A 25,644-nucleotide genomic window follows, 5' to 3' on the forward strand; every position below is an offset into this window, starting at 1 on the left:
CCAGCTTTTGTGGGCAGATCTGGTGCCCTGACACCTACAGCATTAGCTGTATTTGTTGGGTATAATTAATTGAGTATAACTGAGTGTAAATTAGGGGTAGGCCAGTCCCTGCAGAAGGGAAGGTTGACTGGTCACAGACTTCTGTTAGCATCGGGTTATAACTCCCTCCACCCAGGCTTCTCATTTGATTCGTTCTTGGCGCTTTCTTCCAAAAACTCCTCACGATTTCTGATCCAATCATGGGATCATATTCCCCTCTAGGTCTATTTCCTTCAGACAGCTGTCCTGAGAGCTGAGAGGAAGGAAGGTATTCTGTTTTGCTTATACCTGCTCTTCACATTGTTCATTGAGCCTTCAAGCCATCAGTGAGCTCGTTTAGACCTAGCAGGCAGCCTTCATGCAGGGTTTCAAAACTGCAGCCTAGTCGCTTCCTGAGCCCTGCATTGTGCAAGCACCTAAAGTGATAAAAATTCTTTACTGTGTGACTGTGGCCCTTATGTTCTGGGAACATGCATTTGCAAATGGATACCAGCCCCTGGAATTGTAGCTGTCTTGATTCTCCACTGCTTAAAGACTGGGGGATGAACAGTACGTTTTTCTTTTCCATGGTCGTTGGACGGGAACTTAAGAGCAGGTCTCTAGTGATTAAAACAAAGCAAAACAAATCTCTCCCATGTTTTTGACTCTTGTCCTGCCTAGATGTGATTTATAGAGCCAAAGCATTGCTCATCTTTAAACTATACATGGGGGATAGTTTTTTCAACACCCTTAATGCATTTGACAATAAAACATCATGGAACACATACTCTTTAAGTGTTTTGTGCAATTTCTTGCAAAGGACTGTCAGCAGAGTGGATAATTTAAGAGTCCAGTGGTCCAGAAACAGAGGAAAATTGTTTAATTCAAAAGCATTGCTATTAGAAGCATTTTCCCCCTTTAAGAGAGGGCACAGCCCAAAGCATTTTACATGTGTGTTTTCTTTTAATAAATTTTATAATTGCTAACTAAAAGAGGGGAAAATGGAATTCTCATTAATGATCCCCAAATTTCAAAACCAGGGATGTCTGTCAACTTTCTGCTACTGTGAAAAATTATTGAGAAAAAAAATCAACTAATAAGGAAGAAAGTTTGGTTTTGTGGTTTCCAAGAGTTCATGCCATGTTTCCCAAGCCTTGTTGCTCTAGGTCTGTGGTGGAAAGGTGCCTATAGCAGGAGTGGTGGCGAGGAAGCAGACTGAAAGTGGAAGGGTCTGGAGTCCCAGGGGCACGACCCCAGTCACCTAACTTCTTCCTTCCTTAAAATGCCAGCACATCCAGTAGAGCCACAGGCCAATGAACCAGCCCTTTCCATGCGAGCAAGGGCCACCTGGTGAGACCCTGTCTCAAAACAACTTTAAAACCTACAGTTACTACTTTGAAAATATAAATATAATATGTAAGTTATATGTATGTCTTCTGAGTTTGTCACATTATTTGATAAAGAATTTACTACGTTTGATTTTATTTGAATGGAATTTTTTTTTACATAGATAAATTGACAGCAATTTTTATTCTTTTAATGACCAAAGGAAGCTTGCTCTCTTCTCAGATTTAGAGTTTATCCTCTGGGTGTTTTTTACTCCTGTTTGTCCTCGTGTTCACAAGTAAACTGACTTCTATTTATTTCTCTGGTGTTATCCCGAAAGGTTACAGGTTCTCGTAAGAAGACAAAGCCCCACTGTATCAGAAATCCAGACGTTATGTCTGATAGTTAAAATGAGCATCCTATAGAGTACGCTCCTCATGGGCCATACTGCATTTTATGCCACACAATCCTGAGAGGCTTATTTTACCCTTAGGAAGTCACGACCCAAAGCCAGGCTGGGTCAGAGATGGAGGTGTCAGTCTGATACAGGTCTAGGTGGGGCTGCTGTGCAGGCTATGCTCATATGGGACAATGCTCTTGCACCCTATAAAGACTTCTCACTTGTATTGGTTTAATAAAACCCTGATTGGCCAGGAGCCAGGCAGGAAGTATTTGCAGGGCAACCAGACTAGGAGGATTTCTGGGAAGAGAAAAGGCTCAGACTGCAGTCACCACCCAGACATAGAGGATGCAAGATGGAAATGCTGGACTGAGAAAAGTAGCAGCCACGTGGCTAAACCTAGATAAGAATTATGGGCTATACAGTTGTAAGAGCTAGTTAATAATAAGCCTGAGCTAATAGGTCAAACCGATAATAATTAATATAAGCCTCTGTGTGTTTCTTTGGGACTGAACGGATGTGGGACCAGGCAGGACAGAAACTTCTGTTTATACTATGCTGCCTCTACCATAAATAGTGTGAATTGTCCTGGGGTGGGGGGACAGAGGTGCTGCGCGTTGAACCCAGGGCCTCAAACACTCTACCACTACCACTGAACTATATCTCCAGTCCTTTTGCTTTTTAATTTTGAGACTGAGTCTGACTACTTTCCCTAGACTGGCCCTGCCTTAGCCTCCTGAGTAACTAGGACTTCAGGCCACCAGACCCAAGTAGAATTGTCTTAAGTTACTCTTATATTTATATCTCTATTTTTAGTTATCTTCATGAAACAGGATTATGCTATGTAGCCTAGACTTTGCTATGTAGCCTAGGATAGCTTTAAGCTGTCTATTCTCCTGCCTCGGCTTTCCAAGTGTTGGGTTTACAGGGCTAGACTACCACATCCAGCTAATTCTGTTTTGTTTTTTGTTTGTTTGTTTGTTTGTTTTTTGTAGATCACAGTATGACACCTGGGGTGCTTGAAGAGACTTCTTAGATTGTTTCTGTGTTCTATGTGAGATTTCTCCCAAGCAGGGTGCCTTATTAAACTGAGCTTTTATATATCCCTGATTAATAGTTTAAGTGATCTGATGTAAAATATAAAAGAGCCCCCACTGAGATCCTCAAGGCTGTGAGACAGGTCACTGGCCTATTGACTCCCAACTTCCTTGGGCGATACCTGATGGGCACCATGATTCAATGTGCTGGGTTTTTACAAAGACCAGTTGTTTATAAATGGCAATACACTCTAAGCCTTTCCCTATTCAATGTTTCTGCAGGGAAGCCGAGAGAGGGCTCTCCTGGGGTCCTCAGGAAAGGGCTCATTACAGGAGAGAATGTGAGTCTCCTTGCTGCAGCTCTGCGGATACAGGTTTGTTTGACACTGCCATTTGAGTTTGGGTGTCTTGTTAGTGGCTGCTAGTGTTTTCTGCCTATCGGGTACCGTGTCAGGCGCTTCACACACTGGGGGATCAAAGCCACCTGATGTAAGGAAATGGGGACTCATAGAAGCCTTCTGCTTGCCACCTTCACATGATGATCGCATGGCAGATGCCCAAAGTCCTGTCTGTATAATGCATCACCTCTCAAACATAGCAGCCCCAAACTTGAATCAGGTGGTGTTTCAGAGCTTTCCTGCATCCGAACCTGGGAGCTGGCTAGCTGTGTGGTTAAAGCCTCTCAGATGATTGAATCAAGATGCCATCCAGGGCTCTGTTGAGGGCTGAGAATTCACTTCCGAGATAACGCAGCCACACGTGGCTTTCGGCATGTGACCCTAAGCTCCTCTTTGACTGTTGAGTGGATGCTTTTATCCCTCGTGGGCCTCTCCATAGGGCTGCGTGCATTGCTGCAGTTAACTTCACCCACCGTGAGTGACCCACAAACTGAGCAAAGGATCTGTTCTGAGGTGTACTCTCTGAAAAAAATCACATGTTGCCACTCTTTGCTTTTGTTAGAAGCAAATCACCAGCTTTCTTAGAGGGAAAGCCCATCTGGCTATTGAAAAGCTTGTTGGCATCTTTTCAAGCCACCATCATCCGTGCAGCCTAAACCCTGAAGTTCCCAGCTCTTAACTATCGCTACTGAGCATTCTGAGGGTGCCAGAGCCTGCGGGACTACATCTGTTTATCTTAATTTCAATGCATATAGATGTACATGTACCACTGTTGAGTAATTCCGTTTCCTTGTACGTTTCAACTGACCTCAGAAGGATTGTATTGGAAATGGCATTACAAATACAAAATACTGGAATCTGGATGTCCAAGATCATCTTTCATGTAGGCTTACGTTGTCTTTATTTTTTCTTTTCTAATTGAGATGAAAAGTCCATCCAAGGAGATGGCTCAGTCAAGAAAATGCTTGGTCCACAAACTGAGTGGCCTGAGTTTGAACCCCAGTACCCCAATAAAAAGCTGGGAGCAATGGTAATCCCAGCACTAGAGAGAGAGAAGGATATCTGGGGCTTGCTGGGAAGACAGTATAGTTCTGGGTTCAGTGAAAGATCCTGTCTCAAAACTAAGGTGGTAGGGCTGGAGTGGTGGCTCAGTGGCTAGGAGCAATGACTGCTCTAACAGAGGATCCAATTTTGGTTCCCAGCATCCAGATGGCAGCTCACAACCATCTATAGCTCCAGTTCCATGGGATCCAGGGTTCTCTTCTGGCCTCCCCAGGCTTTCTGTACCCACGGTGCATAGATGGTGCATGCAGGGAAAACACCCACACACATATAATAAAAAATCAATTACTTAATTATAAAAGCATGAGTTGGAGAGCAATAGAAGAAACTCTATCTGATGTTAACCTGTGACCACCATCTATAAGCACACATATATACATAAGTAAAACCTTTATTTAACAATCCATTCAGAATAATTCTATCTGTATTCTTGGTATCTTTTGTGAATAGTTAAGCTATTTTAGCAATGCATATGTCTACAAGCCCGTAAACAAAGCCTGCATGGCTAATTGCATGTGAATCTCATTGTTGCTTCTATTAGACGATGATTTTCTTGATTTGGGATTCCTTTGGCTTTGTAACCCCCTTGCAGTATTCCCGTAGTTTATGTGGGTGACCTGCCACCCTCACTTCCCTATGGTCTTTCTCCCCTTTTCTCCTGAAGAACATGGTCAGCAGTGGCAGGCGATGGCTCCGAGAGCAGCAGCATAGGAGGTGGCGACTCCACTGCTTGAAACTGCAGCCTCTCTCTCCCGTCCCCAGGTAGGTGGCAGTGCTTGGCTTGTACCGATGGCGGCTCATTCGAGTGACACGGGTCTCCTTTAGTCAAAGATGGGAGGCATAACTCAAGATGGGAGGCGTAACTCAAGGCTCTTGAGTGATTGCTTATCATGGCCTCATGTAGTCTAGGCTGATCTTGTACTCACTGTGTAGCCAAGGATGACCTGACCATCCGATCACCTTGCCTCTATTCCCCAAGGGCTGGGATTATACTTGTGTACCACCCGGTTTTGTGCAGTCCTAGAGTATTGGGGATGAAAACCAGGACTTCATGCATCCTAAGCAACATGAACTAACTGAACTACATTACCAGCCCCCTTATTTGGATTTTGGCATTACATGGTTTGCTCTAATCATCAAAGCGAGACACCATTTCTCTATCATAAGTCCTCCCCGATTAAATCATGATGAATGTGCTTGCCTTATTTTATTAATATTAAGGTTGCATATCATTTCATTTTGTCTTAGCGGTGTGCCCTGTATTAAATGGACACGTACAAACTGGTTTTCTTCATCATGCAGAAAGCATTGTCCTTATCTGACAGAATATAGGTCACATTCCATTTGGCAAGTTTTGAACGGGACGAGGAACACCCAGGAGATGGATCGACTTAGTGCAACAGGCAGATGTTTTTCTGGTCTTAGGGGAAATGACCAAACAAGCCACACACACTCACATGGGAACTACGTTCTGCTTTCTCCAGGACTGTCCCGTAAGACGTGGTGATCGGGATGGGTGTTTCTCCAGCAGCTTGATGAATCTGAGTTACATAGTCTCATTGTACAATTAGTTAACACTACAGGATATAATCTTAGTGAGTGATTTTGAATGATCCCTGTGATATGGTATTCGAACCAGGGTCACTGCTGACCGCCTTGTTCCAGTGAGTTGGCCACACAACCCTATCCAGGTTTGTGTGATACCTGAGCCCCAGAGCATCCCACCCAGCAATGCTGGGATACGGAGAGTGTTGAACGGCTAAAACCTCCAGTAACTGGCTGAGTTTTTCACGTGGCTATGAATTCTTTGGGGGAGGTAGCAAGGAGAAACACGTTTTACGGCCTCGAACTCACAGTAACGCTCCTGCCTCAGCCTCCCAAGTACTAGAATCACAGGCATGTATGATTGTGCCAAACTACAGGTGGCTCTCAGAATTGACCTTTTCTCTTCTACAGTCAGTTGTCTACCGGTTAAGCATCCCCATGAGATTGTTTTTCCCTTCACAATAGACTATAGTATGTCATAGGCATGCTTGCTTTGAGTCATTAACACATATTCCAAGGAGGACTACTATCCTTTATAACTTCATCCTACCATTGCACAATCAACTGTGAAACATATCTTCCTTTTTGATTAGTTTTTACAAGCATGCCATTACAGTATGTTTGCAGAAAGCTAAAAATAATAATAATAGTTATTATTATTGTTGTTATTATTATTTATATAATTTATTTATTATTAAGATAGATTCTCTTAAGCTGTGTACCAAAATCTTCCAAAGTGGATTCTACTTTAGTTATTTAGCCAAATGCAATTTCTAGAGCCCCTGGGGAAAGGAAGGCAGACTGTATAGTTTATAAATCACTAAAAAAAAAAATGGAAATGAGCCTGTAATTCCAGCATATGAGACAATAAAGCAGAGAATTGGGAGTTTTAAGGCCAATCAGGTCCCCATCCAAACAAACAAAAATCAAAATTGATGTCACTGCAGCTCTTAAGGTAATAAAGTAACAAACATGGAAAATCTCCAAGGTTTAGCTGCTCAGTTTTAGGGATGACAGAAGGAGAAACACTGTAGCTGGGAAGACAAGATAAAACAAGATTCCAGGAGCTCAGGGTGGGCTAGAAGAGAAATAGATCTATGCCAGGGACCTGGGGAGGGCATCACCCAACAGGAAGCCAAGAGTTCAGCCTCTATGGACCCTAAAGCATCACTCTCTTCTCCCAGCTTCCCAGATACCCTCTAGAACAGTGAGGATGGCATGTTTACTATTATCTCCTATCCCAAGGTCAGACTGCCCTGGTCCTCTTGTCTAAAGAGAATGATGATAGAGTCCTATGGAGGCTGAGCAGATTGTCAGCAACACAAACAGTTGCAGCTGAGGAACTGCCTTTAGCAGCGAGGGTGGTCTCCTGCTGTCCTCAAAGACCACTGTGTCCTCAAGACTGTCAGGGAACCGTTGTCCTCTCATGTGTGATGCTCAAGGCTCTGAGAACAAGTGTGCCATCAGTACTCCATCTTAGACAGATGTTCAGTGGGATAAATGGACAGGCTGGCCCCGAATAAGAGAGATATCTGGGCATATCGGCCACAGCCGTGTTCTCTGTGTCCACAGTACATACATTGGTGCTGAGAGCCCCTGTAATATCAACAACTGTTTGCTCGCCTCATAGTCAAGTCTGGTGCCCGGCCACCCTCCTCATGAAGGTCCTGACTCTCCTGTTTGAGATTGAGTGTCAGGTACTGCATTCTTTCATGAGCTATTACATAATGGTTAAAATATTTTGAAATATTATTTTTGGACTGGAAATGGGAAAGAGAGAAAGTATGAAAGGAGATAAAAGAAAATAGCATTTCCATATTTCTGAAGAGCCAAGAGACACGTTGACTAGCCACGTGGGAGAGCCTCATGCACTGGCCTTTCTACCCTCCCGCCGACTCACGGAGCTTGGTGTTCTAGAATGGGTTCACCATAGCCATAGTGCAAAGAACACAATTGCCCTCTCCATGGTATCTTTGTGCCTGACACCAGGATCTTGGTTAAGTGTTCTGTAATAATATCTCAAGAAAAAAAAGATAGAAAAAAGGAAAGTAAAAAATAAAGAGGGAAAGTCACTTTCTCATGCATCTTAATTGCTAGCAGTTGTGTTTAATTCTGCCTGGGAAAAGGGACCACAAAGCAATTGGGTTGATTTAAGGGTTGGCGGCGTGCACGGATGCTTTTCCCTCGAGCGCCGACCACCTAAGCTGAGGCGACTGCCTCTTTCATGCTTCTTTCTCTCCCTCCAGTGATATTGAGATTTCAAGAGGACAGACTCCAAAAGCTGTGGATGTCCTTGCCAAAGAGATAGGATTGTTTGCAGAGGAAATTGAAGTCTATGGCAAGAGCAAAGCCAAAGTCCGGCTGTCCCTGCTGGAGAGGTTAAAGGATCAAAAAGACGGAAAATATGTCCTGGTTGCTGGGTAAGCCTCCACTATACATTGAGGAGACATATTTCCAGAACTGTCCTCTGTATTACCTCTGTCCCCCTGCCTCTGAAGCGCATTGTGTTGTCAGTTTTGTCCTGGCTTCTTTTTGTTTCCATTGACAGGCCTCCATCTGCCACAAGGATCTCCATCATCCCCAGGCCTGAGCAAATTCATCTCTATTTTGTATAGAGACTAACAAGCTGCTGATTTTACTGGTTTACTTTTCAAATTTTTTTTTTTTTATTTATGATCCTGAGTCTCAACCCCCAAGTCTGTCCTGCTCTAGGCAAGGGCTCTACCTCTGAACTGTACCACCAATCAAAACAGAAGTGGCTTCTTTTGGCGATGGTGGAGAACAAACCCAGGGCTTCATGCATGCTGAGCAAGGGCTGTGCCACAGAGCTATACTCCCCACCCTGTGGTTTTATTTTTCTTGCCCTATACTTGATATGGCTCCCTGGGCTTCTGCTTCTCCCACCAAGTCATACATTACGTAGCCCAGAATGCCCTTGACCTTTCATCCTTCTGCCTCTATCTGCTAAGTGCTGGGGCTGCCGGCGTGTGTGACCGTCCCCAGCTGTCCTAAACATTTCAATTCCATTTTTCATGATAAGAAACATCAGAATAGCAATTGGAAGCATATTATTTTGAACGGAGTAAGGGCTTGAGAAGTATGTTATTTGGTATTCTGCTTTCATATAATGTTTTAAGATGCCTTGTGAAATGTACATTCTCTTGTTACTGTCTTGGTGGTTCATCTTCATGTGGACCTTACAAAACTTCATTGCATTTCAAACTAAGGTTGGGCCATTTTCAATTGTCTTGGCTATTACATGAAAAATTAATTGGTCCTTTTTATGAAAGGGGAACAGTTGTTGTTGTTGTTCTCTTTTTAAAAATATATTTGCTAGCAGAATTAGTCAATTGGAGATTTGAACTGTTTATTCATTGTGACATTAGAGAACATCAAGAAACATATGAATTCTTGTCATTTAGTGCAGTTGACTGTTGCCTGTATAGGTAGGTAGGTAGGGAGGTGGGTAGGTGGGTGGTTGGGAAGATAGATAGATAGATAGATAGATAGATAGATAGATAGATAGATAGATAGATAGATAGATAGAGAGAGATAGATAGATAGATGAGGCTTGAAGTACAAAATTCATTTATGTCTCAGACAGAGACATTTCTTAGCTGTGGACATGACTTCTAGTTAATTTAGGTTAGTTAGTTATTTATCCATGTGATTGCTTTCTGCTTTCTTTTTGTTGGTTCTTGTCCTGGTTGGTTTTGAGTTTTTTTGTTTGCTTGCTTGCTTGCTTGTTTTGCTTTTTGTCAGCCAATACAAGCTAGGGCTATCTAAGAAGAGGGATTCTCATTTGAGAAAATGCCCCATCATACTGGCCTGTAGACAAATCTGTGGCCCATCTTTATGTGTGGATGAATGATGTGGGAGGGTACATCCCACTGTAGATGGTGCTGAACAGGCCGGCTAAGCAAGCCAATATGCAGCATTTCTCCATGGTCTTTGCTTTACTTCCTGCCTTCAAGTTCCTGCCTTGAGTTCCTGCCCTGGCTTCTTCAATGATGGAGTTATGATCTGAGACTTATAAAATGAAGTAACCCTTTCCTCCCCAAACTGTTTTTGATCTCACGATCTTTTACCATAGCAATAGAAAGCAAACTAAGACAGTTATAAAAAAAAAATAATGTAGTCTTGCTATAAGAATTTTCTAAAAATACTGAAAATAAACAAGAGAATAAAATATTACAAATTCTACCACCCAGGGAAACAGTTCCTCAGGTCAGGGTGGCCTCAGACCGATAGATAGGTCCTTCCTTAGATGCGGTCACAGTATATGTGCTCAGCGGCACACTTCTGCAGTGAGCTAGTACACACTATGTTTTCATGGCCGTGTGACAAGTATTCTGCTGTTTATGTGTGAGTCTCTTTCCAGTGCCTACAGCTCCTTGTTCTCAGTGGGCATGGAAGTTAAGGTGCCCCACCATCACTAGCATGGAGAGTTTCTAGTTCTAGTGTATTGAGGGAAAATGCTTGACAGTGGGATTGAGGTGGTCTACAGTTTATTCCCCTACCGATGGACGTTTCCATTGTTTTCAAGTTTGAGATCACTGTAAACCATGCCAAAATGAATAGCCCTGGACATCCATATTTGTGCATTTGTCTCCCTAGGAAGTTTCTCTAGAAGGGAAATCACTTGCCATGAACTTTTAGTATCTGCGGATTGGTTCCAGGTTCCTGAGGACACCGAACTATGATGTCCAAGCCCCTCCTGTAAAAATGTTGTAGAATTTGCATGTAATTTACAAATATCATTTTATAAACACTAAGCCTATGTTCATTAGATTGCCTATGGTAGTTAACACAGCACAAGAGCTATGCAAATATATATTATCCTGTCTTGTATATGGAATAATGACAAAGAAATCTGTACTTGTTCAATGCAGTTTTTCTTTTTTCCAATAATTCGGTGTAGCACCTCCATTGTCTGCGATTTAAATGTCGCCCCTCAGGCACCCAGCATTTGTACTCCCCAAGTTCCTTTCTAATCTGAGAACCCAACCCTTATATCCTTACACTTGAGTTTAGAGACGTTGATTCTATCTGCAGGGACTCTGCAGGCTCTACCACTGAAAGGAGACCCAGGAGGGCCTCATTCCTCCACTCCTGCATCCGAGTGTGGAGCATCTTCTGGCTAAGGTTGCTCTTAGACAATCTGCTTGATAGAAGATTACAATGAACATGCACATTTTTGGGCACAGAGATATTTACAAGCCCCTTTGAGTTGGGAAAGGAGGTCCACACCTGTACTTGAAGTAGACAGCGCCCTAAAGAAACACACACACTTTTTGAGGTACACACCCGTACTTGAAGAAGACGGCTCATAGACAGGTTCCCCAAAGAAGCACATACATATCTTTTTTAATATATCTGATACATAGATTTGCTTCCCTTCTCCGGGCTTTGCACGGTCTTTGTGAGTTTTGCTGAATTTTCTCTCTGTGGTCCAGTCCAGAAGACTTTGGACAGCAGCTGTCGCTCAGTTGTAAAGCTCTTTCTTAGCATATGTGAGGCCTTGGGTTTAATCTTTAGACCCTTTAGGATAAGATCCAAGGATCTCAGGAGAAATGTGTTATCTGATAATAAAGGAAGATTCATGATGCATTTTTTTTTCTCATGAAGTGGCTGTGATATACTCCATCTGGGGCTTGTCCATTTTGGAAATGATGCTGAGATTTAGACACGGCCCCGCCTTGAGCTAAGAACAGAGTTGACATGTCTTAAACAATGATATTGTTATCACGTTCCCCATGTGGGGGTTAAGCCATTAAGGCCTGGCCTCCAGCCACATACTAGATCCAACTTCTTAACTCTGGAGTCATGTCATCAATGTGGTGGTTACCGAACCAAGAAAAGAAAAAAAAAGGACAGCAGTGAAGGGATTGTGAACGCACATAATAGACCTGACGTGTCCTTGGCAGTGCACAGCCTTGGTCCGTCATGCTTCTTGAATGTACCACATGTCCACTTTGTCCTGGGCATGCCATCACACGACACATCACCAATTAAAGTCCCTGAGACACTTGAGCTCAAAGTTAGAGTTCTAGCTGTACATGTTTTCCTGCTCTGATAGAAATACACTGGTTTAACTATGGAGGAGGAAGGCTTTTGATATTTAATATTTTCTTTCCATTATTTTTAGCTTCTAAGTATCTTTAGGTTGTATTGTGTTAGAGTGTTTGATTTTTCAAAGGTTGACTTTCTGGCTTGAGTTTCATGAAAAAAAAATGATTAGATGAATTTAGCTTGGGATTAGAACAAAATTTCTATCAGTTTCTACAGTGGCCCTAAACATGCTCCTGCTATTTTTATATGACATATTTATGCAAAGCAGCATTCTCATCATTGATGATTATTAAGTCAAAATGTCTTTCAACTCTAAAAAATAACGAAGATGGCTTGTATCCTATAGTATTGAATATGCACCCAAGGTTTAATTCTTATATTAAAAACCATTGCACGTCCATCTTAGTAAGCAAATTCACTTTCCTTTTTAATAAATGGTAAAATTACATATACACCAACAAATTGAGTTTTTACATTTATAATTATTATTAATTAATGTTTGATTTGCATGCCTATTTTGTATACCTGAGATTACACAAAAATTCCTTGGTTGAAAAGATTCACGGGTGAAGTAGTATTAGGAAGCCCTGGGCTAGACAACCCTGGGCAGCTTGGCTGATGGCTCATTCCCAGCAGTCCACACTCAGTGAAACATTGCTCCGCATTGCCCCATTGCTACATGGTACGTGTGACCCAGCCGGAGCAAGCATACCACGTAAAGGAAAATGCAAACTGAACTAGAGTCCTCAAGGGCAGATTTAGCGACAGGCGAGCAATCATTCCTTCCCTGAGACTATGCGTTAAACCCTCTCCGTTGGAAGGGGTCTAACTTTCTGCTCTATTCAAAACCATACAACAAAGCAAAAGACAACCTGTGAAGGTGATGTTGTTGAGTCCTGAGCACACCCATGACAGAAATGTGTGGTTTCTAGAGAGCCCATGCCACGCTGTATTCTATATGAACAGCAAATTCAGGAGTCAGGTGTGGTGGCACATGCCTTGAATCCTATCCCTTGGGAGACAGATATAGTTCAGTTATTAGTTTAAGGCTAGTGTTCGCCACCAAGCGAGTTCCAGGCCAACCAGGCTACACAATGAGATCCTGGCTCAATTAAATTAACTACTTAATTATCCTTCAAATACAATGCCTGATATATTTATCAGTGTGTTAACTAGTTTTGGCAGCTGGATGATTGACGTCAGACACATGGTTATAATCTCAAAATGGAAACTGAAATTTGACATAAAAGTCACCTCCCTTCTTTTTTTTACTTTTAGTCAGATGAAAAGCTAGAGGGAAATGATAAAATCAACTCTTCCATGCACTGTGGCAGTTTTTAAGAATATAAATGGCCCCTCAAAAGAGAAATATTCTTCCCCATTTTTTGAAATTTTCTTTTTATTTGGAAAATAGTATTGAACTCTTATGGAAAGCGCAGCATAAAGAAGAGTCAGAAGAAGGAGAAACTAAACTATCTCACTGCTCGGAAGTGTTCATTTTTTCTATTTCCTTCCAGGATTTTACCTTTGTTATGCCCATCCTGTTTACATTAAAGATCACATTAGAAATAACATTAGCATCCTCCCGTTCTCTCTGAATTCTGTAGCATAACACTCTACCATATTTTAGAGACTTCAGATACCCAAGAAAGTTTTTCAAAAATTTAATCTAAACCTATCAACAGTGGGATGAAAATATGGAAGAGTGGAGGTTTCATTCTTTTTTAATTGAATTGTTGATAATTCAAATGGAGACCAGATTAGCCCCACACCCACCATCTTAAAAGCCATTCTTCAGGTTGTAGGATTTCATCTTCAGAGGGAATGACCTGCCCTCCCACTGGCTACACATCGCACGATGTTTACACCTACACACGGCTGTATTTGCTTTGCCTGACAAAATAAAAAGTATTGGAAATTGCCCGGGGAAATACGCCAAAAGATTCTTGGGGACTCTGGAGTTTTACATATTTTCCCAGTTACACTAGTGAAAAGGGATTTTGTGTGAGAACTTGACATGGGGTGCAGCTGCAGGCCTTTTGATATGTCCTGGGCCTCGATTAGTCCGGCACCATCTACCCTACAGAAGATTCTAGAATGTCTGAATTCAATGGACAGAAGGGTTTTTAAAAGTCCAAACTACTCCGTGAATATAGACTGAATTTCTCACGGGAGGAAAATGTAGATTCTCTGTGTCAGTTTTGTTTTATTTTGCTTTTTCAGAATGCTAAATATCCGATTTAAAATTTCTTTCTTTGAATGTTTTAACCCTTTATTTTGGTGCAACTTAAGAGACAACTGTCCTGACTTTGTAAGACTTTCCCTTTCTCAAGCCGCCATTTGAACGTCTGTGAGTTTTCTTTAGGTTGTACTGATGGCAGAGAGGACGTGGATCATTAGAAGAAACAAGTGCCAACGCGGCCTTTGAACTCTTCACCTCCAACAGCTATAATGAGGAAAACACCCCGATGGACGGTCACATTTATTGTTAGATAGTAAAGGGCTTTTAAAACCTTCACCGCCATAAAGATGCCTGGGATGAGTGATGTATGTTTATAGCTGTTTGCGCATGTAGCTTTGGAGGTCATGGTCAGGCCATGCATAGCTGGTGCCCATGATACTGTTTGACAAAACTCGATTTTAAATGTACTCCAGATCTTTACCTTTGTCTCTGCATAAGAAATCTCTCTGGCTTTTGAATCAGCTTCTTTCCAGTCGTCACAGGCTATCTTGATGAATCCTACTGTCATTAGCAGCAAACAGTCCCTATCTAAGAAAAGCCTTCATAATATTGTCAGACATTTTTCTTGTCGTTGATGATGATGATGTGTGGCCTGGTCGGGTGACACTAAGGCAAGAAGTGAAGGCATTTTTTTCTTCACCTTAGCATGTCAAAAATTTTATTATAATGTCATCTGAAAAGTCATAAAAATCAGGAAGGCAAACTGGAGCTCAGAGATGGTAAGAAAAGCTCCCGGTACCATTTCCACAACAAAGAGGCTTCCTAGAAACAGAAAGGGAAACTTTACTCTTTTTTGAAACCAACCTGATGATTTGGGATCGGAGCTAAGGATATGGGGGAAAAATTAAACCAAATTTTGATATCAAATGCAGAGGTGGGGAGAAATAAAATTTTATTGCAGCTCTCATTTATTGCTTCCAATAAATACTTCCTACTTTGTGACTTTTGCTGCCTTGTGTTCGTTGGCAGCAAGCTCAACAGTCCTGTGTTTCCAATTAAGAATTGGATGGCTGGCTGAAGTTTGAGGTCATCACTGGGCGTGTCTTCCTCAGCTCTGCCAGCATATCCCTGGGAGAGAAAATGGGATCCTCCGTGTGACATAAAGCGCAGCTTTACGAACAATGGGTGGCTTTTGCAAGCCAGTGATGTCTGTGGGTTTTGCCTTTCTTTCACTTGTGTTGTATTTACTTCAGTGTGAACTTAACTCAGAGCCTTGGGTAATGGTCTCCATATTGATTCTCCTCATACTGTGCTATTTAGACAGTTGGACAGGGGCCTGATAAGCCCTCTTCCTGTGACCTGGGCATTTCCGGTTTATTTCATCAATACCTAAACTGGCTCATCAGAAATCCCTGCTGTATAGCGGTCAACAGCGACCTCCTTGTCACTAAACTCCTCAGTTCTTTTTGGTCCTCGCCCTGCTTCAGTCCTTGGTGGCTCTTCATCTCTAGACGTGGTCTTTCCCAGCCTCCTTCCGAGCTATGTCATGTCCTCTTTTCTTCTCCAGATTTCCTTCTTTGATTCTTTTTTTTGCCTTTTCTGACTGTTCCTTAAAGGAAAACGTACCCAATGGCTCTATTCTCATCTTTTTTCTTACAGCGCGTACACTCCCTGGGTGATCTTACCCAGTTGGTGCTTTGAAGTGTCGGCTGTGGCACTTTCCCTCTGTAGGAAAACCAGCTAGAGCAGATGAAAGACCAGAGTGCAATGCCTTGTCTTTGGCTCTTTTCATCCAGGGAATATTTATCTGATAGTCACATCCCAGCTTAGCTGTGCGGTCTGCAGGAAGCTCCCCTTGGTTTCTGAAGTGAGCGGAAGCTCGTTCCGATACTCTTAATACAGCGCTTGCCCCGTTTCCCCTTGTTGCTGTTTATCACAGTTGCTATATTCACTGAATTATCTGTATCTCCCATCAGTTAGACATCCTGGGAGGGGGACACAGGTTCTGACATGGTTGCCTTTGTGTTCCAGGATCTAGCCCAGACCCTGACTCGTGATAGTACTGAATAAGTATTTATTGTATAAATGAGCAACAGATCATGTCACTGCGTTACTCTGAGATAGCTGGGGCAAAGATGTATCTGAAGGAATGCCTTCCTCCTCGTGATAACGTCACCAGGTTTTGTAGGTTAGAAAAAACTCTGTCCATAAGCTTTGTTGTAACTGAGTTTCCTAGACACCCTGGCTCACACCATTTAACTCATAAAAGATGAGGTTGTAAGCATTGAAGAGAAAATTTAAGGAATTTTAGTGATGGTTAAAGTATACTGTAGGATGGTGCTATGGGACCTTACTCGGGAATGAAATATCACAAAATGCAGCAATATTATGGCCATGCGGAAATATGTCTTTGTGTGGTATCCTGGAAGGTCAGCTCCTCCGTGCAAGGGTTCCCTCCTGGGTGTGCAGTGGGACTCAGACTTTCTCATCCAGCATTTGAAAGCCTGTTGTATAGGAAAGGAGTCAACAGGCGGATCCACACTTTTGACATTGATTCACAATGTTGGCTTCTATAAAATTTCTAATCACAAAGCACATAGTTTAGTTAAACAAGAAAAGGTTTGTTAAAAACCTCAGTGCTTTAAGGAAGTTTATGGATCGTGTGTTGGGCCAAGTTATGAGGTGTATGTGGACCACGGGCCCTGGATTAGTGGGACCTCCTACGATGTAGGCAACAACAGGGATTCAGATGTCTCCTTTGGAACAAGAGACTTACCTATAAAACCTGTACCTAGAAATGTCACCTAGTGGGCTTGCTTTGGCAACACATAGACTAAAATTAGAACCGTACAAGGAAGATTAGCATGGCGCCTGCGCAAGGATGACACGCAAATTCACGAAGCATTCCAATTCCAATATCCATTAAAACACGTGTGGGAACACACACGTACATACACACACACGCACACATGCACAATGTCACCTGGCAATAATGAGCTCATGTCTACCTGTTGGATATGGTGGGATCCAGACCTGACCATGAACATCTGGTACCTTGGCCAGTAGGGACTTTGGGATCCCTTCTAATCTTGAGACTCTGGCCCTACCTCACTCACTCGGCAACCTTTGACAAAGTCCTTTCACCCACCTTACCCCTAATAAATAGCTCTGGAAAGCAAGAGACAGATAGCCCAAAAAGCCACCATGTCAAGTTGGTGGTTTCAACTATTTTAGCGACTAGCTTTGTGCCCCTCCCTAAAATGAACATTGCCAAGACTGTCGCCCAGGGACTCTCCTTTTTGACCATGTAGCCTTTCACTTTTGTGCCTCTGACTTTAGCTTAAACTTGGCCCGTGTGCTACGCCAGGGAACAATCTAAGAAACCATGGTATCGAGTATGCAGGGTAAGCTCTGCTCACTACCTATGTCCTTGGATTTGGACTTGAGATCTCAGCTTGGTTTTCATAAGTGTTGTCTTGGAAATGCAATTAAATTCATTCATCTCCCTCCAAACTAGGATCACACCCACCCCGCTTGGAGAAGGGAAGAGTACAGTCACCATCGGACTGGTGCAGGCCCTGACCGCCCACCTGCACGTCAACTCCTTCGCCTGTCTGAGGCAGCCTTCCCAGGGACCCACGTTTGGAGTGAAAGGTACCATTAGGGCCATAAAAGTTCCAACTGAACATGAGACTCGAAGATGGAATTAAATGTTTGCAAAGAGCTGGCTGATCATTCCTCTGTATCCCCTGAACACTCAAGCATCACCCCAATTTGAACCTCCTAGTGTGTAAAGGCATGCAGAGGTTGCTGCAGGGCTGGGGTGGGGAGGTCGTCTGTGGAGCCCCAGGAAGCTGATCTCTTGGCGCTGTTGCTCAGAACTTCTGCCTCCAGCAGCGTCTTCTGTATCATCCCCTTCTCCTTCGCCAAGCGGTTTTGAAACTCTGCCCATCTCATTGGAGCCTTATCATCCCAGCCACAGTGAGAGGTCTCTTCCCGTACACAGATGAGCTCTTTAGGGCAGGCCCCAAGTCGCAACTTGTGGGAGTTGCTGTGTGGGGCCAAGGAGCTCTGGAGAGGAGACAACTGGCTGTTTGCAGAGCCGTAAGGAAATTCCTCTCTGGCTTAGTGGAGCTGATGTCTGGCACCTTCCCCTTCATTACTCCCGCTCTGTTGATTTATCATGAAGTCACTCCTCGGCCCTTACTGCCGCAATTACTGCGTGTTCTTGGCAGCGTGCGGTTTTTAACTGTATTTTATTTATATCACTGTTACAAATATTAATAATTCCTAACCCATTAAGTACTGATTCCTCCTGGAGGGCCATGCATTATGAAGCAGATTGGACATGAGACTTAGAACAGAGGGACCAGGGTCTTGTTCATGGCTGGTGTCTCTCACCTCTGCAAGGTCTACAGCCAATCTGCACGTCTCTGACCCCATCTATAGGTGTAGAAGGGCTTGTAGCACCAGGCTCATCCGGCTGTTGTGAGACTCAAATAACATGCAAAGAGCAGGCTATGTTGCAAAATGGCGTACGCGTGTGAGAGACTAGTGTCTAGTATGATAACTAATATTGGGAGGGATAAGCAACCATCAGATGAATTACCTGAAGTTTATCATTTTCATGTCTGAGGTAAATATTTTTTGGTTTTGTTGTTGTTTGGCTTACATGGTGCTGAAGATTGAACCCCAATAGCTTGTCCAATTCAGGCACCCTCTCCTCTATTGCTTAGGGTCTTAGCTGGAATTTTAGTCCCAGGTTTCTTGCTAGCCCCATAATGGCTCCCTCAATCAAAATATTTCCTTCCTTGTTCTCATCTCTGTCCTCCCTCCATCTCTACTATCCCGTTCCCTCAAGTTCTCCTTCCCCCTCCCCTTGTCTTCTCCTTCCTTCCTCCCTACTTCCCCCATACACACACCCATTCTGTTATTTCTGAGGGATGTTCTCGCTCTGCAGACCAGGCTGGCTTTGGGTTTGTCGTAATCCTCCTGAGTCTGCCTTTTGAGTGTTCCACCAAGTCTGTTAAGGGGGCGTTAGGTTTTATTCTATGTATGACTTAGATGAAACATAACCAATGTAGACCCTAAAGTGAATTTAATAAAATAATCTCTTATCCTGAAATATGTGTTTTATGGTACTGATATTTGCTGTATTGTATTTACCTTTGGGGACATTTTTTGTTTCACATTTTTTTTCACATTTTTTTAAAAGTAGGACCTTGCTGTGTTGCCTAGGCTAGCCTTCAGCTCACTCTGTTAGCCGGCAGGCCTTGAATCCCTGACACTCCTCTCAGTTTCTCTAGGAGTTGTGATTGTAGGCCTGTGCCAACCTTCCTTTTTATTCAAAGAAACAGAAGGCCTAAAATGGCATTGCTGGACACAGTGCGCTGTTTTTGTTTGTATGGATAGAGTCTCTGGGCATTAGCAGGCCTCCCCACTGGGTATGAGTAGCGTCCTTTAGTCTGTGTCTGTTGTGTAACTAGATCTGGGGACTCACCTCACTGTGCTTGCTCTCTTGTCTAGGAGGAGCCGCAGGTGGCGGATATGCTCAGGTTATCCCCATGGAGGAGGTAAGGCTGTGAGATGCCCACCTGACCCTGGTGACTATGTACAGATGTGTGTGTGCTTCTTGGTGTGACTATTCACCTTCCATTAATATACATATATTTTTCTGTAGCAAATAAATGTTAACCTAGTCCCTGGTTGAAGTGTTTTATAAATATATTATAAAAATATATATGTGTATGAATGTGTGTGTATGTAAGTATCTGTATACATATGCACATGCATGCATGCACACACGCACACTCATCATATTGCCTTTCTAAATTCCAAAATTTAGAATTCCAAAATGGTTCTGTATTACCAAGCCTGTGTGGCCTCGAGCCCATTTTAAATAATGTTGTCCTGAGGCCCATCAGTCATCTGTTAAGACTGCCAAACTCAGAAATGGATAGAGGATTTGTTCTGCCAACTGAGGCCACAAATAAAAGCATCTCAGAGAAAATGGGCAATAGGAGTTGATAGCGTTGATCTTTACTTCTCCAAGAATGCTTCCTTCGTTTTGCTTCCCTTCCCTTTCCTCCTGTATCTCACCAGGACGTGTTCGCTCCTACCCTGCTTTCTGCATCAACTCATGTGGCAGTCCTGAGGTCTCCCTAAGCTCTTGTCTAAGAAGGACACTGTTCTTCCTGTTGTTACCTGTTACTTCTGCACGATCTGAGAGATTGTAACAGGCCTTTGCTCCTGCATTGTAGTCTTTGTGTCCCCTTCTTGTCAAGTTCCTTGAAGGTGCCTGTCCTGTTTTCTAAGTGGCTGCTGGGATGTAGGGTCTCATGAACGCTAAGCATGCATGTAACCACTGACACTGGTTCCCTGTTTTCTCTTGGTTCTAAGACTTTTCCCATGAATGAAATGTTCTACTCTCCCTCTGTCCCTCACTACCTTGCCTAAGTTGGGACCCCAAGACTCTGCCTCACTTCAGTAGTCCCCCCCAGTTCTTCACGAGCTAGGAGAAGCCAAGACCCGAAGGCCAAATTAAGATGAAGAAGGACCATGGCAGGGAAGCTAGCAAATATGGACAGAGTGCTGATCTGTGTGGGTCTTCAGCTCCAGGGCTCAGTGTAGGACTCATGGATGGCTCTATGTGTCTCATCACACACAGAGGCAGGCAGTTTGTCACTTGAAACTGTTTTTTACTATGTGTCTGCTCCATCTGTATCCATGGCTTGTATCTTAGTGTCTGCCATGTAGTGGGTATTGGTTGAGCAGATTCCATATGCAGGCATCAGAGACTCAGAGAAACTTTAGAATGAGTTCTAGGTGGCCAAAAAATTAAAGGTACTAGACTGAAGAGTGCCAGTCTTGTGAAGAACGAAGCAAGGTGTTTCCAGTTGGAGAACTCTGTAAGGACAGTCCTGTGACAGAAAAGGACATAGTCTGTTGGGGGACCACACGATGTCACAGAACTTGACCAGAATGTAGAGGCAGGGTAGGCAGGCGAAGGCAGCAGAGTAGACACGAGCCAGCCTTCAGTTCATAGCCAAGAGGTTAGTTAGGTTTGACTTGAAGCATCATAGTCAGCCATTGGAGGGTCTTGACAGATTAGCAGGGTCACACTGGGTTTTGTGTGAGAATATTAATAATTAATAATTTCAGTCAGGAACAAAATGGAGGATGGAATTTTCCACTCGTGGCTTCATGTGGGTCTTTAAAATGTTACCGACTTGGAAGCTCTTTGGATTGCAGACTTGGAAGTTAGAGATGTGAAAGCCATAATAACTTTTCCATGAAGGTCTGCAAGGGCCAGAAAGATAGACGGCTCAGCCATTAAAGGCACTGGGCAGTCAAGTCTAGAACCTGATTTCAAGCCCAGAACCCAAGTAAAGGAGAAAAAAAAGGGACCAATTCCAGGAAGCTGTCCTCTGACCTCCACACATGCCATGACAGGCCCACACCCCTCTCTCCACCACATACATACATGGCAATAAGTAAAACTTGATTAAGTTAATTTTAAAAATTGAAGTTTCCAAAGTATGAGTGTGTGTTGCTTTCATAACTAGTAAGCATATATTAACGCGAAACTAGCTGTCAGTAATGTTTTCTCTTAGTTTATTTTTACTCCCAAAGTCTTGTTTTATTCCCAAGTGTGTTTGCTATAGTATAGTTTCCTAAATAATGAAAGGGTACAAATAAAAGATTGGAAATGAAGATAGTGTGAAAAAGAAACTAGTCATTAAGCCCATGAGAATGTGTCACCTTTAGCCTGTGGATGGAAGAATCTATGGTAAGAGAGACAGACTCTCAATGCTTCTTTGTCATCAAGCGGGGGGGACTTGACCTTGGTGTCCTGATGTAGGCCATCTCGTCTCAGCTCCTGATACAGACAGATAATTAGCACACTGCTTTATTAATTCAGGCAGCCTTTGAAAACAGTGCTATCCGTATGATACAAATAGAGATGTGACATTTTTTTTCTAGTTCAACCTTCACCTGACGGGGGACATCCACGCCATCACTGCTGCTAATAACTTGCTGGCTGCGGCCATCGACACAAGAATTTTACATGAAAGTACCCAAACAGACAAGGTAAGGGGGCCCTTGTTAGCCATCTTGTCTTTTATCCCAGGCTTCCTGCCTCCTTGAGGACTTCAGGGAAGATGATTACAGCCCATCTGTTCTGAAAGTCTATTCAAACTTCAATGGGTTTTACTCATATCCTCTCTTCCAGAGGAGGAGAGCTTCAATCAGCTTCTCAAGTGGGTTGATGATTGCTGCAGAGCAACTGGGAGAATTGTGCTATGCTAATTAGTTAAAAAATTATTCGAGATGAGTCTTTTAAGTTGTAAAGGTCTTGGGTACAACGTTCATTTTCACTAGGGTCACAGACACGTTGGTCCAGTCTCAAGAGGATTGGAATTTTGGGGGAGGGGGAGTTGGGACTTCCGGTACTGGGACTTGAACCCAGGTCTTTGTGCATGAGCTGTACCGTTAAGTTTTAGCCACAGTCAGCCATTTGTAAAACTAAAATTACATGCAGCCATCATGCAGGGTGAAAGAGCTCAGAGGCCCTTTCTGCCTTCATACGCGTGAAGTCCAAGAACCAACTCAGAACTGAAAGCAACTGAGTTCTAGGAGCTAATTCCTCACAGACAGAGGTTGTGGGTAAGAGAGGTGTTTCCTGGCATGCTTTGGTATAAGGGTTCTACGTTTTCACTGACAATCCCTAGCGAATCTTCCCACCTAACTCAGATAACTCTTTGGTAAGTGGTAAGAGGACAGACCGGGTAGACTTATGCAAACTATTTGTCACGTGCCTCATTCCCACTTTGCTAAGCTTTATTAAAATGACAGAGTTCAAGTCGAGATTGTTTGTATCAGCCCTCAAGGCCAATAGAGCCTGTTTGGTCATAACTGTAGTGAATTGTGTCTGTTTCCGGGTTCTCCGAGATGTGGCTGAGCCTGAAGCTCTGCTGTGTGGTTTTGTTTTCTTAGGCGCTGTACAACCGGCTGGTTCCCTCAGTGAACGGAGTCAGAGAGTTTTCAGAAATCCAACTTTCTCGGCTGAAAGTAAGTTTCCAGTTAATTGTTTTTAAGAAGAGGACATTCGGGCTGGAAAGATGGCCCAGTGGTTAAGAGCACAGGGTACTCTAACCCTAACTGGCATAAAATATATTTCTAACCACTAACTGGCATTAAATATATTTCTAGAGTACAGGACCTGGGGTTCAATTCCCAGGACCCACATGGCATCTCACAGCTGTCCATATCCTGGGACTCTGGCATCTTCCACACAGATATACATACATATACATATATGTATATGTATGTGTATATGTATATATACATGAAAAACACCAATACACATAGATAAATAAATAAACCTTTACAAAAAAGAGAGAACATTCTAGAAACTTGACTTGGTTTGGGTTTTCAGATACTTCTTTGGTTATTCCCAACCTTCTTCATGCTTCAACACTTGAGTACAGTTCCTCATGTTGTGGTGACCCCCCAAGTATAAAAGTGTTTTCTTTGCTACGTCATAACTGTAATTTTGCTACTGTTATGAGTCATAATGTCAATATCTGATATGCAGGATCTCTGATGTGTTACTCCCCCAAAGGTGCTTCTCAACCTATGGGTTGAGTATTAATTCAGAACATTACACACAGCTAAGTCCATTGCCGCACCCCTGCCCCAAAGAGCTACGGAAATGATAACTTGCATTTTTCTCTTTTAAAGATCATGTAGTTTAAGAAAAAATATTTCCATTTTGCCTTGCTTATTCTGTGTGTGTATGTGCACGTGTTTGTGTGTGTGTAAGGCAGGGGACAGCTTATGGAAGTTGTCTCTCTCCTTTAAGTGGGAGTTCCTCCAGGTATTGAATTGAGGTGTTAGAGTTGGCATCAGGTACTTTGCCTGCTGAGCCATGGGCTCTGTTTCCTCATGTGTTGGGGGCAGGACTGCTTGTTAGCCTGTGAGCACCCTTGTTAGCTCACACATCAGGTTTTTAAGGAGACTCCTGAAGAGAAATGGTTTCCTATTTGTAGCCATTCAAAACAATGGTACAGTAGCTTTGGATAGCCATCTCTCGGTTTTGTTTTTTAGGATAATAATTATTTCCCTTTGTATTTGAAAAAGCCATCTTAATTCTTTTCCATATGTTTTCTGGTGCTATTAGCTGCTTTTGTCCTATTAACCACTTTTTTAAAGAAAAAAAAAAAACCTTTACGGTATAGTTTATAACCACTAACTGGCATTAAATATATTTCTAGAGAAGTTTTTTTTCTTTTTTAAGGATTTTTTTTTTTACAGAATTAAATCCATTAAAGCTTTGTGTTGTTTTGGTTTTATGTATTTCTTTTGTGAGACAGGGTCTCATGTAGCTTAGCCTCAAACTCCTGATCCTCCTGTCCCTGCCTCCCAAGTGCTGGAATTATACAAATACACCACCACAGCCAACTTAAAATTTTTAATTCATTTTTCCAAGTGAAGTAGAACTTTATTCCTTTGAAACTTAGACATGCACTTCCCTTGACCAGTAAGGTAAAGCACCCATGGTGACAGTGGGTTGTGCACCTCCCGAGCTCAGTATTCAGGACCACACCAGTAGGTTGCACCAGCCTTACAGGAGCTGCAAACACATGTGTTTGGTGTGTGCTGCTGACTGGACCCCATTTTCAGATCATCATTTTAGGGTATTCATAGATCCCCACTATCTTCCACTTGTAGAAGACATACACTACAATGAGTTCACCTAACCCACAGCTCTCTGCAGGTTTTGTATTTTGCCAGGACCTTAGTAACCATGGAGATAGCGCATCACACAGGATGATTCTGTTTGAGTCTGGCTTCTTGTTCATTCTTGTTCTTATCATCTAATTTCTCCTCAATTATTAGAGACTGGGGATAAATAAGACTGATCCAAGCACACTGACAGAGGAAGAAGTGAGGAAGTTTGCCCGCCTCAACATTGACCCCTCAACTATCACATGGCAGAGAGGTGGGTACTGGGGAAACCAGAGGGCGCTCGGGACCCATCTGGGAGGGCGTGTTTGAGCCCCATCTTTAAGTTCAATTCATAAATACTCAGTCTGACATACAGCTGCTTATTCTGGGCTTTATATAATCTCACCTTCCATTTCTGTTCTTCCCCAACACCTCTCTCTCGGCTCAGTCCCATTCACTCCCTCTCTTCCAGATGCCCGAGGAGGGGCTGTGGGTGGAGCTTAGTGGGAGAGTTCTCATCTGGCACACGCAAACCTAGAAACCAGAAAGTAACACCACCTTCTCTCAATGTCTTAGTTAGGGCTTCTAGTGCTGTGAAGAGACACCATGACCACGGTAACTCTTATCAAGGAAAACATTTAACTGGGGTGGCTCTCTTACAGTTCAGAGGTTCGGTCCATTACCGTCATGGTGGGTGCCATGACGGCATGCAAGCAGACATGGTGCTGGAGAAAGAGCTGGGAGTTCTACATCTGGGATTGGCAGGCAGCAAGCAACTGGGTACCACACTGAACATAGCTCCAGGAAAGGAGACCTCAAAGCCCACCCCCACAGGGACACACTTCCTCCAACAAAGCCACACTTCCCACTAGT

At 43.1% G+C, this 25,644-nt stretch overlaps 1 protein-coding gene and 1 non-coding gene across 2 annotated transcripts in view; both read left to right on the top strand.

Moving 5' to 3' along the window:
• Window positions 1-25,644, top strand: part of Mthfd1l (methylenetetrahydrofolate dehydrogenase (NADP+ dependent) 1 like) — a 177,062-nt gene that overhangs the window by 38,526 nt on the left and 112,892 nt on the right. Inside the window, exons 9-16 of the mRNA XM_050135766.1 lie at window positions 3,064-3,155; window positions 4,906-5,003; window positions 8,033-8,206; window positions 17,558-17,694; window positions 19,567-19,613; window positions 22,024-22,131; window positions 23,038-23,112; window positions 24,943-25,045. Of these exons, the coding sequence (XP_049991723.1) occupies window positions 3,064-3,155; window positions 4,906-5,003; window positions 8,033-8,206; window positions 17,558-17,694; window positions 19,567-19,613; window positions 22,024-22,131; window positions 23,038-23,112; window positions 24,943-25,045 (834 nt within the window). The remainder of the gene's footprint in view (window positions 1-3,063; window positions 3,156-4,905; window positions 5,004-8,032; window positions 8,207-17,557; window positions 17,695-19,566; window positions 19,614-22,023; window positions 22,132-23,037; window positions 23,113-24,942; window positions 25,046-25,644) is intronic.
• On the top strand, window positions 16,852-16,956 carry LOC126497854 (U6 spliceosomal RNA). Its single transcript, XR_007590695.1, has one exon. It is a non-coding gene; the product is annotated as a U6 spliceosomal RNA (small nuclear RNA).

The sequence above is a fragment of the Alexandromys fortis genome, unplaced genomic scaffold, assembly GCF_014885135.2.
Source record: "Alexandromys fortis isolate MF-2015 unplaced genomic scaffold, M_Fortis_MF-2015_v1.1 scaffold_23, whole genome shotgun sequence".
NCBI classification, from domain to species: domain Eukaryota; kingdom Metazoa; phylum Chordata; class Mammalia; order Rodentia; family Cricetidae; genus Alexandromys; species Alexandromys fortis.